Source organism: Antennarius striatus, chromosome 4 (genome assembly GCF_040054535.1).
Source record: "Antennarius striatus isolate MH-2024 chromosome 4, ASM4005453v1, whole genome shotgun sequence".
In the NCBI taxonomy this organism is placed as follows: Eukaryota; Metazoa; Chordata; class Actinopteri; order Lophiiformes; family Antennariidae; genus Antennarius; species Antennarius striatus.
In genome coordinates, this window is record NC_090779.1 from 3,859,860 (window position 1) to 3,878,141 (window position 18,282).

Consider the following 18,282-nt stretch of genomic DNA (forward strand, 5'->3'; position numbering starts at 1 on the left):
GGGCAGCAGGAGCAGTATTGCAGTCGCTTTAAAGCACTGTTGTCACAAAGAGGGAGCTAAGCCGAGAGGCAAAGCTCATCATCTACCGTTCAATCTTCGTTCCTATCCTCACCCATGGTCATGAGCGATGGGTCATGACAGAAAGAACGAGATCGCGGATACAAGCGGCTTTAATGGGCTTTCTCAGACGGATAGCTGGTGTCTCTCTTAGAGATAAGGTGAGCAACACTGCTGTTCGCAAGGGGCTCAGAGTAGAGTTGCTGCTCCTTCGAGTGGAAAGGAGTCAGTTGAGGTGGTTTGGGCATCTGGTGCGGATGCCTCCAGGACACCTCCCTAGGGAGGTGTTTCTGGCACGTCCAGCTGGGAGGAGACCTCGGGGCAGACCCAGGCCCAGGTGGAGGGATTATATCTCAACACTGGCCTGGGAACACCTTGGGATCCCCCAGTCAGAGCTGGTGGATGTGGCCGGGGAAAGGGAAGTTTGGTGCTCCCTGTTGAAGCTGCTGCCCCCGACTACGGATAAGCGGTGGAAGATAGATGGATGGATGGACATGTCAGCATTGCATAGATTAGAGATTAAAACCAATACTTCACACAGCTGTAAATCCCAAATAGCTTCTTATTACTTTATTATGTAAAAAGAAAAAGAAAAAACCCCCCACAAAATTGTATTTCTGTTTTGCTGATCTGAAGAAGCTAACGGCACATTGCTGAGGTTTGTAGCATAAGATGCAACTCAAAAGTCCAAACTTACCATCAAAAGGCTGGTCAAGGAAGTGTCCGTACACAGTACTGACAGCCACACCCAAGTAGTTGGTGGCCTCCAAGGTGTAATTGCCATTGTTGTGGTGTGTTGGGTTTTTAAATGTAAGGCAGCCCTCTATGTAGTCCTGATAGATATCCATATCAGGGCGCACATACTCAGTGTGGGTAATTTCCTGAATGGTGAGAAAAGAAGGGTAGATAATGTACAATGACATCTCCATGTCACCAAAATCTATTCTTAAGGTTCTTTTGTGCTCTATGACCAAGAGGGATAGGAATAAGGATAGAATCTTTTGTACATCTGCTTTCTTTAATTAAAAATGTTTCTGGCAAGATCACAATTCTGACACAACACTCTACCCATATACAAAAGTATTTGCCACATTATTATTGTTATTATTATTATTATTATGACTTAAATATTGCCTCATGTTAAGAAGTAAATGCAAAGTTTATTTATACACTAATAATTACATTTTTATTCAAAACTGCACACACTTCGTCTTGTAAATGGATGTAATGTTTTCATAGAAATGCAGTTTCATTTTGAAATCAAGTATGCATTTGTTTCTTTGCTATTGTATATCTCAGTCAAACATTTGAACAAAGCATATTGTCATAGTTATTATTGATATGGTTTATCAAACACACCTTGTCTCTGTAGAACCACCGCAAAGTGGGATGGGGTGACCCTCGAACAGTGAACTCTATGCATGTGTCATGGCGTCGCTCTGGCTCCTTCAGCTTCACGATTGAGGGAGGAACTGACGAGACCAAACAAAGTTCACTTTAGAACAGAACAAAAGGAAGACACCTGTGTGGATGTTTTACACTGACACTTGTTCCTACATTACAATGAAGATGACATCATTTACCTCCTGTATTACTACAATATAAGAGGTAACACCATCATCTATTATCATTTTAACACGCAATCTGTTCCAATCCCTGAGCTGAGTGTCGACGTGTGTGTGATGCTCTCTGGTTTCTCTCAGTTTAAGATATTAATGTCCAAATGAGAACAAAACAGATACGTGGAAGAAAATGAATGAATGAATGATCACCATTCTCAATTTTTTACTTCATGAAGGGACAGAGATGGATGTATATGTGTTAATCTGATGTGAATTTGGACATGGATACAGATTCTGTGTTTTATTGATCCCCACCTTCACAATGTAACCTATGAACAAGCCGTAACTAAAAGCCTTGTTTTCAACTTTGGTTCCAAAGCAAAAGAAAACAGTAATACAGTGCGCCCTCGCGTATTTGCGCATCAAAGCTTGCGACTTCACCGCATCACAAATTTTTGATAGGCAGTCACGTGATACCGTACGAGCCTTCTATTGGCTGACGGCATCCGGAAGTGCCCTCGGTTCTGTGAGTCTTGGACTTACTTGAGACACAAAAATGCATAAGACAGTCAATAAGAGTGTGGGAAAAGGTAATACAGGTAGAAGGTGGTTTAATATCAGTATGAGTAAGGTCATGAATGTTTAAATTACCGTAAATAATAGATAGTTTATCGCTCTATCGCGGAATTCATTGTGGTTAATGTGTTCCTGGAATGTATTAACCGCAAAGACGGAGGCCGCACTGTACTGTATTTGACATTCTCCTCCGTGAAAATGAAGCGACTCATTAGTAAGTATAGTTACTGGAAATAATCTCGATTTGGTGCTATTTATTTAATGAATGCTATCTTGTGAGGATACAAACCAACAAAACGGATTCCAGCACTCATTCAGCGTCTCGGACAGCAGCTCTTTCAGCATGGCCATCACTACAGCAGAGACACCATTCCCTACTGCTGGACACATTCACTCCTGCTGGGTCTACTGGAGTCTATCCCAGCTGGCTATGGGCGATAGGTGGCATACACACTGGCTAAGATGTCAGCTCATCATGGAGCCAAATGAAAGACAAATCACCATTCATGCTCACACGTGCACCTAATTCACATAAGCTCCATGTTTCTGGAGTTGGGAGGAAGCCGCAGAACCCAGAGGGAACCCAAGCAGAACATACAAACTCCACTCAGAAAAGAATCAAACCAGAAACCTTCTTCCGATGAGGCAAAAGTGCCACTGTGCCACCATATTGCCCCTTTCAAAAATCAATTAATTTAAAGTACAATGTTGTGGTGTAGTGTGTTTCATACATTATAATTATGTGCCCTAAAGTAAATGATTTCGCACACAGGCTCTATATTCAAAATTATACCCCTTGTTCTATTCATTTAAATGAGAAGCTGAAAATGAAATGAATCAATATCTAAGTTCTGTGGCAGAAACTAGAGATAAGCACACCATCACAGGCCTAACATTTCAAGATGTTTAGTAACTTCAGTCACAGTGGAGTGGCTCATAATGGGTGAAAATATTACCAGTGGTATCTGCAGGGGAAAACCTGGGCAAAACCAACATTAAAAAAAAAGCATCTGTAAAAGGATGTAAAAGGACTTAAACCCTGGACAGGGTTTAAGTCCTTTTACAAGAAATAAACTCTCAGTAAAAACAGTTTTACACATTCATCTGGCTGTCTGGCAAACAGCTTAGATCTTTTCTGGCATACATCTGGCATGTAAGCTTTATAGCTCACTTCGAAGGGACTGACTGGTTTTGTGGTTCTGTCGTGAGTAATGTTGGTTGTGTTTATAAGGGAGACACTGCATAATGCTAATTCGTCATTAACAAGATGCCTGCAGAACGCAGATACCCAACAACATTCTTCATAAGCTTTCCAACTATGTCCAGATGGACAACAGATGCAGGGGTGTAAGATGATGAATGTGTTGTGATATGTGTCAGGCTTTCATGAGGGAAAATTTTCAATACAGTAATCCCTCATTACTCGCGGTTAATGTGTTCCAGGACCACCCGAGGAAAATGAAAATCTGCAATATAGCAACCAATTATTTCATTACTTACGTATAATTTAAATGTTTATGAAACCTCCCCTCACTAATACTAAATCACCTTACAAGTTGCAGCACATCTGGGAGCCATTGCAATTGTTTCACAAAGAAAAAAATCCACTTCACAAGGCAAAAGTAAACTTGCAGGAGGAACCGTGAGTGTCAGAACGCAGTGCGCAAATGGATGCTGTCAACCAATAGCTTGCGTGTACGGTCTCATGTGACTAATTCATCATGCATTGTCTACTGCTTTGTCCGCTGTCGCGGGGAGCTGGAGCCATGAGGCAGGGGAAAGTCACCAAATGAAAATAAAATTTTAAAATCTGAAATGGGGTGGCACAGTGGCACAGGGAGTAGCGCTGTCGCCACACAGCAAGGCAGTTCCAGGTTTGCATCGCCTGGATGAAGCGGTTGAAAATGGATGGATGGAAATCTGCAATGTAGTGAAGCTGCGCATCTTGAAGTGCGAATAAGCGAGGGAATACTGAATTCAAATGCATTGAAATTATTAATGCTGCTGAAGGAAGCAGGTGCCACTGGACCTCATACTGCTTACATTAAAGTCACTCTTTCAATCGCCTGCTCTTTTTAAATCACAGCCTTTTGATGTATTATCAGATGTATATCAGTGCAAACTGACGATACATGTGACACTGACATACTTACACTCCACATCCATAACTGTTTTACTCTGCCTGCAGTTTTAAAGTGGAGCATAAAATTTTTTTACATGAATATTCAACACACTTTTGAACTACATGCATAAATGAGAAACTAAACATAACCAAACATGCTCATGAAGTATATCAACCCAAAAGAATCAACTGGACTTGCTTAACCCTTGGATGCACAATTTACTGTTACATCCACTCTTCCACAAGGGAGGTCAAGCATGACCCCACAGGCTGTTTTTCTTCAACAGCTTCGAGATAAAAAGTTGCAATACATTGATATTCCAGGTATTTGCAATAAAATATGTTTGTGACATGAAAAAATTGTAATTATCTATTTATTTTTTCATTTCTGGAAGAATTTGCAGCATAAAAAAACAGAACTCCTCTCACTCTCTGCATCTGTCACAAACTACTTGCTTCTGGCTGTGACCGTTGAACACAGGGGTACTCCATTTGACACAGCAATCGGCGGTTTTACAACCTTTTTTTGGGACACAACCTGCACCTCTATCGCTGACAATGTGTGTCTGTTCCCTGCGAACGGGCCGCAGCAGTCTTTGTCACTCCGACCCTTTCCATTGTGGCTGTGATGTATGCTGATAGGTTCGTGGTATCTTCAAGTCAAATTCTCATGTGAGGTGTCACAAGCTCTGTCAGAAACAGACGCTTTGTTCAGAGCTTCATGTGTTCGCTCCCCGGTGAGCTCTTACATTCTGACATTCGCAAAGTTAGTTGCATCATAAGCTGCCGCAACTTCTCCGTCTCCCTCTGATACTCCATTCTCTGTTCTGTAACTGGATCTGTGTCAGGACAAACCTACAATATGTAAACTAATTGCTTTAATTGCCAATTTAAATTCCTAAAGCTACCTACTTATTTATTTGCAAGGAACATTATTAAACGGTTCAGGAACCACATTTTTTTTTGTTCTAACCAGTCCAGGAACGTCAGTTCGTGGGTGGAACGTAAAACTGGAAATGTTACAATTCTGTTTCTGTTCGGATTGTCAAACAGATTGTCAAAAAATTCTGGTTCAAAGCCTCCCTTTTTAGGTACACATCTCTGAAACCTGATGAGATATAATCACAAAAGAAAAAGAAACATTTTCAGGAAGCCAGAGGCACAAAAATGTGTAGGTTAGGGTAAAATGTTGAATTCAGGGGTGTAGCGGGATGTTGCAGTCTATGACTGCCTTGTTACTTATTGTCTTTCACATACATTTACACAAGTGAATTGGAGAGAAAAGAGTACAGTAATCCCTCAGAAGTGCTTTAAACAGTCTATTAGAGTGTGGAAAAAGGTAATAGAGATAGAAGGTGGTTTAATCTCAGCAGGGGGAGGGTTCATGAATGTTTAAATTACCGTAAATGATAAAATAGTTTGTCGCTATATCGTGGAATTTCTTTTTTGTGGGTGGTTCCTGGAACGCATTAACTGCGAGTAATGAGGGACCACTGTATTTCATAATTTGTGTGTTGTCCTTCATTGATATGTCTGTCTGGTACCACCAACAGAACCAACAGAGGAAAATGTATATATGAATTAGAGGCAGCATGCTTCTTTTAAAGTCTATTCTTCTGGGAGCGGTATACGGTCTACTTGAACTATATACTGGTAAAATTGTTTTGGCAAATTTTGAAATAGTATGTCAAACTCTTCATTCTGTATATGTCATAAACTAAACCAATCCAATCAGTTTCATTTTAGCCCACTCCTGAAAATCTTTTAATATTTGGATTCTGGCATTTATTCTGGGTTCAATAAAGATAGCAAACAATTGCTTGGAAACATTCCTGCCTGTCAAATGTTTTTGCACACCTAGACAACAAGACTCAGTATTATCTATTTCTCTGTCAGTCCGTCCATCCGCCGGTTCATCCATCCATCCATCCATCCATCCATTCATCCATCCATCCATCCATCCATCCATCCATCCAGTAGAGAGGGCTCTACCGCTCCCCTCATAGTACCACTCACATGTAAAACCGTCTGAGCCAGAGGAGCTACCCATCTTGAGTGTTATAATTCATTCATTCATTAATTTTCTGCCGCTGAATCTGCTGTTGCGGGTCACGGGGAGCTGGAGCCTATCTCAGCTGGCATAGGGCTTGAGGCGGGGGACACTCCAGGCACGACGCCAGTGCACCGTGGAGCCAAGTCTTGTAATAGCTGTTAATTTCTTCTACAGTCACTTGAGCTCTAAGAATATCAATGTGTGCGTCTGTGCCTGTTGACGTTGGTATTCATTGTAGAAAGCGGTTTATTTTTAAATCATTGTCTAACTGTTCTCGTTAGTATAGTTTTGATAGAGACACAGTGGGCATTTTTTAACTTCTCCCTATTGACATTATATCACTTCAGTCTCTGGTATTTGATTTTGTAGAGTGTACAGTCTGCTTGTTTTTTTTTGTTTATTTCTTAACCTGTAAGCAAGTAACTTTGAAGCTTTACTGCCCACTTTACAACATTTTTTTTTTCTTGAGATAAGTAGACTTTTGTGTTTCTTGAATATATATTTTATCAATTTCCTGTTTAACTGAACAAGAAAATGGTTCTTGTTCAGTATCTGCTTCCACATTGTCTTTTTTTTAATTGTAATAACTTAAATTTAACTATAACTATACGGGCATTTTTATTTTTCAATTTAGATAATATTTTATCTCTTGTTTGGATTGTGGACACCTCTTACACTAAATGAATGATCTTTATCCCTTCAACTTTACCTCTTTATTCTCCTGCATCCCAAAACATATGACCATTCCTCTATTTTAACAAAAAAAAAACAAACAAAAAAAAAAACAATCCAAGATGAAGTTAAAAAGAAAAAAGTAAACGGGACATCTTCACAGTTTTGACATTCCTAAATAGCAGGTCTGTGTGGTGGGGCTTTGTTGAAGACATTTATGGGCTCTTTCTATTTGGACAGTCTAGTGGTGAATCCAGCAGCTCCCTCAGGAAAGATGTAGTCCATTTAATTGATCTCCCTTCTCCAAATCTTCTATAATCCCAGATTCGTAAATTATTCCTCCTTGTAAAATTTTCCAAGTCCTCACATCTTTTCTCTAGCTGACTCTTATCACAGCAGGTAGCCCGGCAGCCACATGGAGGGTAGATCCTTCCTCTCCCTGGCTAATCCGATCCTCTGCATGAGCTAAACATTCTCCCTTTCTCCCCACTGATTGTTCAAGGCAGGTAATGACGTAGTTTCCATCATCTTCTTGTTGTTCTCCCTCCTCAGTGATTTTAGCACGGATAATAGCTTAGCATTCACATTGACATCCTTACTCTCTGCGTCATGCGGGCTAGTCTAGTTGACATTAGCTTCTTTGGGGGGGGGGGGGTGTTTTTCCTATCAGTGGACTTTTTTCTCTTCTGCATCTCTGCCAGCATTACTCATTCTGGCTAACTGTGTACTATTACGCCATTTTTGAAAAAGTAAATTGAGGAGGATTTGAAGAAAAGGCTTATGAAAGTCGCTGCTCCACTAACAAGCATCCGTCATGCTGGTCACAAAAAACAGAAGTCTACCATTTTTCATTCTGTGGGACTTCAAAGTCTTCCGTGGGAAAGCTGACAAGGAGCGGAAGAGGACAGTTTGGATAAGTGAGGAAATCTCAGATGACAGTCACACCAGAAATAGGGAGGCTGCTTTGGATGAAGTACATAAGTATAACTACCACGCTTGACTTACAGTATTTTCGGCTATAAGGTGCACTGGACTATAAGGCGTACCGTCAATGAATGTCCTATTTTTAACCTTTTTCATATAAAAGGCCCGCTGGATTATAAGGTGTATCTGATTATAAGGTGCACCTTCAATGAAAGGCCTATTTCAAAACTTTTTTCACAAATAAGGCCCACTGGATTATAAGGTGCACTGTTGGTTTTTGAGAAAATTAAAGACTTTTAGGTGCGCCTTATAGTGCGGAAAATACTGTAATTATAACAAATGACCTCAAAAATACCTGTTTAAGAAATGCAAAAATCCCCAAGTGATTTTGTCTTTAAACGGGAATTTAAAAAACGTATAAGCTAACAACTTGCAAAAAGTACAAGCCTGGCGGCACGGTGGCGCAGTGGGTAGCACTGTCACCACACACCAACGTGGCTCCCGGTTCGATTCCCACCCTTTGTGGAGTTTGTATGTTCTCCCTGTGTCTGCGCGGGTTTCCTCCCACCTCCAAAACCATGCGCTTCAGGTGAATTGTCTGGTATCAAATTGTTGTAAGTATGAATGTGTGTGTGAATGTTTTCTGTTCTATATGTGGGTCCGAAGTGGACTGGCATCATGCCCAGAGTGTATCCTGCCTCATGCCCCAAGTCCACTGTGATAGGCTCCAGCAGTGACAGTGGAAGAAGCAGGTATTGAAGATGAATGAGAAGTACAAGCCTTTCTAAATGATTGGTACAAAGGTGATCTTAGCAGAGTCACACTACAGGTTGAGTGGGCATGGAAGCACTTTCACTCAAATTTTCTAGCCATCTCTAATAAGCCTGTTCCCTAATACATTTAAGAAATGATTACTGAGCACAAACTAGTTATCAAAATCATGTGCCAACTGGATTAAATTCAGAACTTTGAGAAACAGGTGCACCTCAATGATTCAGAAATCTAAATCTGTATTTACAGTATAGTAGATAAGAGAAATGAATGAGAGAACACTTAAATAATCCACTGAAATTCTGGAAAGTAATCAAATCTTTGTCAACTGATAACAGTTTCTAAACTTCTTGACAACATTCTGGTTGACTCAGTTAAATTTCAAGACAAAGCTGCTATTGTAAATCAGTTTAATAAACACTTTATCAGTGCATGTGCCGTGCCTGTAAGCTCACATGAAATCTCCTGTGACCCATGGTCTTCTTCCATTACAGCTGGTACAAGCTAAGATCTGTTCAATTTTGAACCAATCTCAGTCACCCAAGTTCACAAAACTCTAAAAAAGTATTAATTAACCTGCAGGTCCAGAAAACCTGGACCCCTATCCCTTAAGGATAGCTACAGACATTATTGCCGAGGTGATATCATATATTTTTGAACTTATGCCTTCAAGCTAACAGAATAACTTCAATTTGGAAAGGTGCATATGTTCTTCCTTTACATAAATACAGACCCCTCTGACATAAAAAAAAAACAATCGTCCAATATCCAAAATGTCAGTTCTAGTGAAAATCCTTGAATCTGAGGTCAATTCACAGTTGAAACACTTTTTCTGTGATAACATCTTATGTGAGTCCCAGCCTGGCTTTCAAAGTGGTCAGAGTACCATCACTGCTGCTATGGCTGTGACTAATGATCAGAAAGCAGCATTGTGACGCGACAGACAGACACACGAGACAGACAAGACAGACAGACAGACAGATACTTTATTAATCCCGGAGGAAATTGCACACAAATTGCATCATTTGCAGATCTCTCTAATGCATTTGATTCTGTTGATCATGACCAACTTGTAGACAAACTCAGGTGTGCTTGCATTGGTTCCACGGCTCTGAAATGGTTTAAAAATTACTTGAAAGACTCCGTCTGTCCAATCACAGGCCCACACTTCAGACTTTCTGGAGAACTAAACGCTTTCTCCAAGGTTGCATTTTGGCTACCATTTTTTCTCCGTTTTTGTTAATCATGCAAGCTCAGACATTGAAGCTAAATTACATTTATATGCAGATGGTACAATCATCTATTGATCCGTCCCATCTGCAGCACAAGCAATTGAAGACCTTCAGACTTCATTTCACGTGTTGCAAAACACTCTAAATGAATGCCCCTAAAACAAGGTTCATGATTGTATCTAAGGCTCGCTTACAAAGTTTTGACAATTTAAAAATGTTTTACGTCTTGACTGAATTTTAATTGGGTGTCCTACCAATATTTAGGAATACGGATTGATGAAAAGCTTTCATTAAATGTACATATTTGTAATTTAATAAGGGAACTCAAAGTGAAACTTTTACTTCAATGGCAAAATCTTTATGCATTCGTTATGATTTGGTTGGTTACACATCACTGAGCATTCGTAGGCAACACTAGTATTTGTTTGTTTAAAAAAGCTTTGCTAGGTATGCTTCCTGAACACATCAGTCTATCACTCTTGTCCATACAATCTATGAGTCTCCAAGTGCTTGCTTCTGAATGTCCTGTGGTTCTTGATAGATCTGGGTAAAACATTGTTTTAGGGAATATCCTTCAAAAGTTTCTAAGGATAAAAACACTCACCCGCTTTAATGACTTAAGAGATTCACAGAGAACGTGCTAAAAGAGGAATACCAATATTTTACCTCAAATTAGCTGTTACTCTATTTGACTGTTTTAACATTTTACTGTCTTAATGTTTTAATGTTCATTTCTGTTTCATGTGTCTGTTCTTGTTTGTATCACTTTTTAGATTTACTTGGCAGCAACCTTGGCCACCTTGCAGAGTGAAAGTTAATTTAATTTTTTTTTTAATTTTATATACTGGTTTGATCCTCGACGGGAAATTAAGAACGCACACTCTAGCTACTGATTCGAACATGCATACATATATATTAGTGAGTACAGGCCCCTGTATCACACACACACACACAAGGGGGCCTGTAGGCATGCAGGGGAGGTAGAGTGGCAGGCAGCTCCTTCTTGGTGCGCCTCAAATGAGCAATTTGTAAAGGGGACGGCACCTTGCTCAAGGGTGCCTCGGCAGTGCTCCGGAGGTGAGCTGACACCTCCCACTGTCAGCTCACCTCCTGGTATTTTTTGGGGGGGCGGGAGCGGGAATCGAACCGCCGATCTTAAATCATAGGACGACCCGCTCTACCGCCCGCTTTACCACTGAGCCACTGCCGCCCCGATGCACTAATCTTCACTATGCACATATTAATGACTTCTGACCAATACTTCTGTTCCATCAACAGGTCTATTGGCTGTTTATTACCAATGCATTGATAGTTAACTCAAGAGGAAGAGAAGACGAGCTGCTGCACATCCCTTTGCATGTAATAGGCTTAGCAATGTCTGTGGATCATAACAGTTTATAAAAGAAAAATATATCATTTATGGGTGATAAGATGCTGGTGGGTGGAATAATGTCAGTAAATATTAATTACATGCAGTGATGCCCGGCAGCAAAAACATTAAATAAAACACACATGCCTCTGTCTTTATACATGACCCACAGCAGCATTATCTGCCAAAACAGTCAGAGCTAACATCAGTCAGAGCTAACATCAATTAATGTTCTTTTATGCACCAACCACAAACATTGAACTACATATTTTTTAATTTCTAACATGCATGAGTCTAAACTGAAGTTACATTCAAACACCGCAGTTACCATTCATGAAGTCTTTTGGCAGTCAGTCCACCACCTGCTGGTGGACTGACTGACTAATACTAAACACAAACAGATGTTTTGATGGTGTCAGTGAGTTTTGGAGGCCAAACAAACCCGTTGATGCATGTGGGCAATAGTGACTGTGGGAGGACTTTAGAAATATTAACTGTACAATTGACCAGTTATTGTTGGCGTCTGAATAAAACAGTAGAATTGGCGATTTACTAATTAATTCACTGTATTTATGATTACACTAACAACTTCATTTCAAGACAAAATTGACAATGGGCACACAGATCTGTGTGGAGGACAGCTGTGTTAATCATAAGCTACCAATTACGCTTTTCTGGGTGGAAGACAGCGTCTATTGTGTTTAATATGTGTGTGCTTGTATACTCACAGTGAACAGTCAGCTGCACTGAGGCGTTGGTCATGCCCACAACGTTGGTGGCAGTGCAGGTAAGGAGGAAGTTGTTGTCATCTCTACTCACATTAACTAAAGTGATATTGATGGAATGTATCGTGTTGTTGTCGTAGACTCTGGCCTAGATGGAGAACATGATAGAAGAACAGGCATGAGGGAAAGATGGCTGAACAGTAAACATGTAGGTATAAGTGGGAGGTTCAAAAAGAAAGGAGCTAGATTTCTACCCAGTGATGCTAATGTCATTCTGCTGAAAACATTGGTAGAATACGAGGAAACTTAAACCCTGAAATGAAGATATTGCTCATTTTTACGTTGTTGTACAACGACAAATCGATCACACTGAACCTTCTTGATGTTTTAATAATTCTTTCATTGTACTATGTGAAAGGGGTCTGCTTTGCATTGCATCTGTTGTCTTTAATCCTGATTAAGGTGCATTAATATGAAATCACTAAAAATGTGAGCATCGATGAAAAGATTAAATATGGAGTAGAACAGCAACAACCTGGAAAAAAAATCTCAACAGGTTTGATCGAAATGTTCAGTCATGCAACAGATCTGTTCGAAAAGATGTCAGATATGAAACTGCTGCTAAAAAACAGCTGCTAAAAATGATCAAATGAGAGAAAAATACAATCACAGTACAAAAGTGAAATTGAATACATAGGTCTAATATGTAAGGACTAAAACACATTGAAGTGAAACAATTTTTTTTTAAAAACAAGGATATTCATTGCAAAACCACCACTAATGCCCAACTTCATCTTCTTGAAAAAGAGACAAACATAATCATCTAGTATTCAGCCACTCATCAACCACTCAATATCGTGCGCGTGTTACGCTATCCCAGCTCACTATGGGCGAGAGGAACCCTGGACGAGTCGCCAGCTCATCAACAGGGTGACATAGAGAGAAAATAAATCCACGCCTATGGACAATCTAGAGTAACCAATTCACAGCAAGTTGCATGTTGCATGCGGAAGTATGAGAAACCAGACAGCTCCCACGCAGATGATGCCAGTTTAAACATATTAGGGTATACATTCTGTCATCCAGACTGCTGCACAACAAAAAACACACATTGGTTATCTCTGATCTAACAGCTAGCAGCTTGCTATTGCATAATAAACATGACACTCCCATATGCTACGTATTTTCCTCGATATGGTAGAGGGTGTAAGTGTGTGTTTGTATCCTTCTTACCTCTTGTGCACTGATAGAGTGTAGGATATTGACCAGCCAGTCCACCTCAGGTAACGGGGATCCAGAGCCGTTACAAATTGCTGTAACTCCATCCCCCTCAATCACTGTGAGGTTGCTGTGGCTTACCCTGATGTCAGGGAAGTCTGACAGGATGGATGGATGGATGGATGGATGGATGGATGGATGGATGGATGGATGGATGGATGGATGGATGGATGGATGGATGGATGGATGGATGGATGGATGGATGGATGGATGGATGGATGGATGGAGGGAGGGAGGGAGGGAGGGATGGACAGATGGACAGATGGGTGGGTGGATATATAGGTGGTTCGATGGATGGGTGGGTGGATGGATAAATGGATAGAAGGAAGGAAAGAAGGAAAGAAGGAGGGAAGAACAGACGGACGGACACACAGACAGACAGATATCAGAATATAATATATCCTCTGACGCCGTCCAAGAATTTTTCTAAAACAATGGATCGGTATTCAAGAATTTTGCCTATATTGTCTGAGACGTAAGACAGTCAGAGTTAAAGTTTTATCAAAATAATTTTTCGCGTGGAACTGCTGGATTTTGCAGTTTCAGATATATATTTCAAAACAGACAATAACCTTTAAATCTCATTTATATGGAAACTACAAAACCTGGAATATTTAAATGTTAAAATAATAATAATAGAGTAGGTAATGTACAGTACTTCTAATGTACATTACCTAAATGTTATGTACATGTACAGTATGTCAGCCTATATACGGACAAAGGATGAATATGATAGCTCATTGCATACCACCTAAACATCCTTAAGGCAAAAATCATCATCAGTATTTGTACTCTCTTACTATTAATGTTGAAGAGTTTACATCATACGCTCATTTTAACACTTAAAACTTACCACAATTGCTAATGTTCATATCCTGCAGCAGTATCTTCCTGTAGCCATCGGTACAGTATAATTGCTGGCTGCTTAGCCCCGCCTCTCCTCTCTGTTGCCATAGCTGCAACCAGCGGATCTCACAGCCACAGTCAAACACAACATCCTCCAACTGACTGGAGAAAAAAGAGCAGAGAAAACATCAATAGTGTTAGCAAAGGGCTAGCTCTCGTCTGTTACACTTTCACCTTCAATCTTAACAGAAGCAAAGCATGAGTCAGCATTTGTTTCAAGTTCATTCACACTTTGTTATACATTTTTAAATGGTCTGATATCAATCAAATTGCTGTGACAAACTTTGGTCACAGGGCAGCAGTGGTCCATAACAGCTTCACCAGCTGCTTTATTGTGCATTTTTCTGTGTCACATTTGGACTGATCTGGGGATGGAAGATAGATGGTGTTTTGAGGCTGTCTAAAATATCCACAAAACATCTTAAAATGTCATTAAACTTGTATAAGTGATTTTTCACTATTTTTTACATACATGCATTCATACATACTCCTTGGCATTAACATATATTTTAGCATTTCTCAGCCATTACTACACAGCACAGGTTTAAATATAGAAAGAATACTTCTGAGTATCAGATGTGTGTTATTGTATTACTATAAAGTGAACTGTATTTCTATATAAACACATAATACATAGAATGTTTAGAGCAGTGGTTCTTAACCTGGGTTCGATCAAACCCTAGGGGTTCGGTGAGTTGGTCACACGATGTGTCGGGTGTTTTTGTCGAACATACACGAATCACTGTGTACGTTTGACACATCGTGTCAGTTTGTGATTACACACCCCCCTTAGCCATTGCTGGCTGCAGGTGATCACGCTACATCGATTAGCCTACCTGTGCTACATGAGATTTTGCGCACTCAGTAGTCGATTTATGCCTGTCATGATGGTATGTCATCTGATTGATTTCTTAATATTTCAATTCATAGTAACTATGTTAAGCAAAAAAGAAAGTGGTCGGACGAATATGTGCAACGTGAATTTACATGTACTGTATAACTGAACCCCTCCTTGAGTCGTCACCTTATCGTGGTGGAGGGGTTTGTGTGTCCTAATGATCCTAGTGGCTAAGTTGTCTGGGGCTTTGTGCCCCTGGCAGGGTCACCCATGACAGACAGGACCTAGGTGAGGGACCAGACAAAGGACGACTGTTATGACCCTACGGGTCATGTACTGTTATGTATGTGTTGTGCTGCAGTGTTCTCTCTCTCCTTGGGTTTGTGTGTGTGTTCTTTTTGTGAATGAGGGAATTAGGAGCAGGTGGTGTCCGCTCATTGGCTGGCTCGCCTGATTGCTGCCGCGCAATTGGTCAGGGGGCGGGTCCCCTGACCTATTTGAACAGCCCGCCGACTGCACTCTGTCTCCTCTCCAGCCTTCCCATCACCAGGAAACGCCAGCTTGCTGAAACTGTTGCAGTAGTGATATAGTAGCGATCAGATAGTTAAAATTGTTAAGCCTATACTTGTAAATACGTGTAAATGATTGGTAGACAATTTGAGCAGTTGGTAGGAGGGAGAAGCCGTTTTCTGTTAACCCTTTTCTCCTGTTTTAAGTTAGGTAAAGAGGTTAGTAAATTGTTATTTATTTCCCATTTCTTTTGTTAGGAAGGTAGGGTTGATTTAGAATATTTTTTGTTTGTTATGTTGGCACCTGTTCTCCCTCTGAGGCAAATAAAAACTGCTCCTTTTTTGAACTTGGCTTACTGATGTCGTTGGCCTTTCTTGTGGTGAGAAGATGGGGGGAGCACACAAGCATGTTATGTCAAAGGTTCCCCTAGACCGGGGGATAACAATGACTCACAGACCCCTCATGATGAATAAAAACAATGGACCACGTTTTCCCTTGCCCGGATGCGGGCCACCGGGGACAGTGCCTCTGGAGCCAGGCCTGAAGGTGGGGCTCGAAGGTGAACGCCTGGTGGCCGGGCCTGCACCCACTTTTGTGGTTTTCGTCCTGGCCGTGGAACAGTGGACCAGCTCTAGACCCTCCGCAGAGTCCTTGAGGGGGCATGGGAGTTCGCCCAACCAGTCTACATGTGTTTTGTGGACTTGGAGAAGGCGTTCGACCGTGGGTATCCGGGCTCTCCCTTAGAGATAGGGTAAGAAGTTCGGTCATCCGGGAGGGACTCAGAGTCGAGCCGTTGCTCCTCCGCATCGAGAGGGGCCAGATGAGGTGGCTTGGGTATCTGGTTAGGATGCCTCCTGGACACCTCCCTGGTGAGGTGTTCCGGGCACGTCCTACCGGCAGGAGGCCCCAGGGATGACCCAGGACACGCTGGAGAGACTATATCTCCAGGCTGGCCTGGGAACGCCTTGGGATTCTCCTGGAGGAGCTGGACGAAGTGGCTAGGGAGAGGGAAGTCTGGGCTTCCCTGCTTAAGCTGCTGCCCCCGCGACCCAACCCCGGATAAGCGGAAGTGGATGGATGGATGGATGTATAACTGAACATAATGGGATTCAGCGTTCTGCATGATTTGCAATGTCAAGTTGAGCAACTCTAGTCTCACACTGGCAAAAATAAAGGAGCACTTCCTTAAGCTGCATGGAAAACAAAAGAAACAGACTTTGCTGTGAAAATGACATAAGAGTAGCACTTGCCAAGGTGAAGCCACGCATATCTGAACTAGTCTCCCAATAACAACAGCAGAAGTCACACTGATTTGCAGGTAGGTCATTTCATGTAAGTTCATGCATTGTCTTGGTTTTGTTCTTTGAAAAAGGTGACATTAATGCACAATTCATTAAATTCACCAGTAAAACATAAAATTATGTCTTGAATTTGAAGAAAAAAAAATTATTTTTATTGTTGGTACTTCAGAGTACCAACAATAATTGTATTCTACAGAATAATGCATTAAATGATGTGAATGATGATAATGTATTTAATGTCCCCCCCAAAATCTCTTCAATGTATTTAACGACCATGTAAACTTACTTTTTTTTACTGGTGTTTCTTTAGTCCTTTGGATTTTACGATGTTTTTTAATAACTTTGGCACATTTTCAGTGTTAAGGAATAATAACGATAATTCAACAAATCAGGAGATTGATTTAATGAGATTTGTAAAAAGCGATCAAATGATTATGGTTTTAACAATGGGAATACTTGGAAAGAAGTTGAGTTATAAATAAGTATTGATACCATCCTTGAAATCTTAACTCTAAGCTTGAGCAAAGTAAATGGACTTTAACTGTGAAGCACTAAATCCATACACACCATCACTCACACAACAGTGGAACAGACACTGGGAACAATGTGGGGTTCGCTATCTTGTTACAGGATATGCGGATTCCTCTACTAATATATTTTTTTAAGTGTCATGTTCAGTCACTTTAGAAACTCATATTTTTTTCACAATTTCTTGTAATAATCTAATTCAGTGATAATTTCTTGTTTTCTATAATAAGTTTGAAAATTTGAGATGTTTTTTGTACAAACTAATGAAAGCCTTCGTTACTCGCGGTTAATGCATTCCAGGAACCACCTGCAAAAACGAAACGTTTATAAACCATCCCCATACTGATATTAAACCACCTTCTATCTGTATTACCTTTTCCCACACACTTATAGACTGCTTAAAGCAATTTTGTGTCTCATAGAAACGCCCCAAGACTCACAGAACGCAGCACACTTCCGGATGCCGTCAGACAATAGAATGTGCGTACGGTATCACGAGACTACCTACCAAAAATCAGCGATGTAGTGAAGCCACACTTGTTCGTGTTGAATGCACAAGGTATTACTGTATATTTAATTTAACCAATCCAAAATAATCTGAAAAATGCGTTCACTTCAGTTTTCTTAAATTCATTACATTGTTGTTGTTTTTTTTAATAAGGGTTGCATTTTCTGTCACAATGCTTTAAATTTTCTAACAGTAATTCTTTGGACTGTCTAACATCTAATTTTTTGACATTTATCAAACCAAAGACAGAGGCTCTTGTTTCCATGTCCCCTGCTCCATTCACATTCACAGTACTTAAAACAAAGGTAAAAAAAAACAAAAAACAGACAAAATTCAAAAACAAACTAGTT

General features: G+C 40.5%; 1 protein-coding gene across 1 annotated transcript in view; it reads right to left on the reverse strand.

The window, feature by feature from the left end:
* Window positions 1–18,282, reverse strand: part of ntrk3a (neurotrophic tyrosine kinase, receptor, type 3a) — a 193,639-nt gene that overhangs the window by 81,046 nt on the left and 94,311 nt on the right. The window contains exons 5-9 of the mRNA XM_068312056.1: window positions 14,195–14,349; window positions 13,297–13,439; window positions 12,067–12,211; window positions 1,417–1,529; window positions 755–938 (exon numbers count right to left, since the gene is read on the reverse strand). Coding sequence (XP_068168157.1) covers window positions 755–938; window positions 1,417–1,529; window positions 12,067–12,211; window positions 13,297–13,439; window positions 14,195–14,349 — 740 coding nt within the window. The remainder of the gene's footprint in view (window positions 1–754; window positions 939–1,416; window positions 1,530–12,066; window positions 12,212–13,296; window positions 13,440–14,194; window positions 14,350–18,282) is intronic.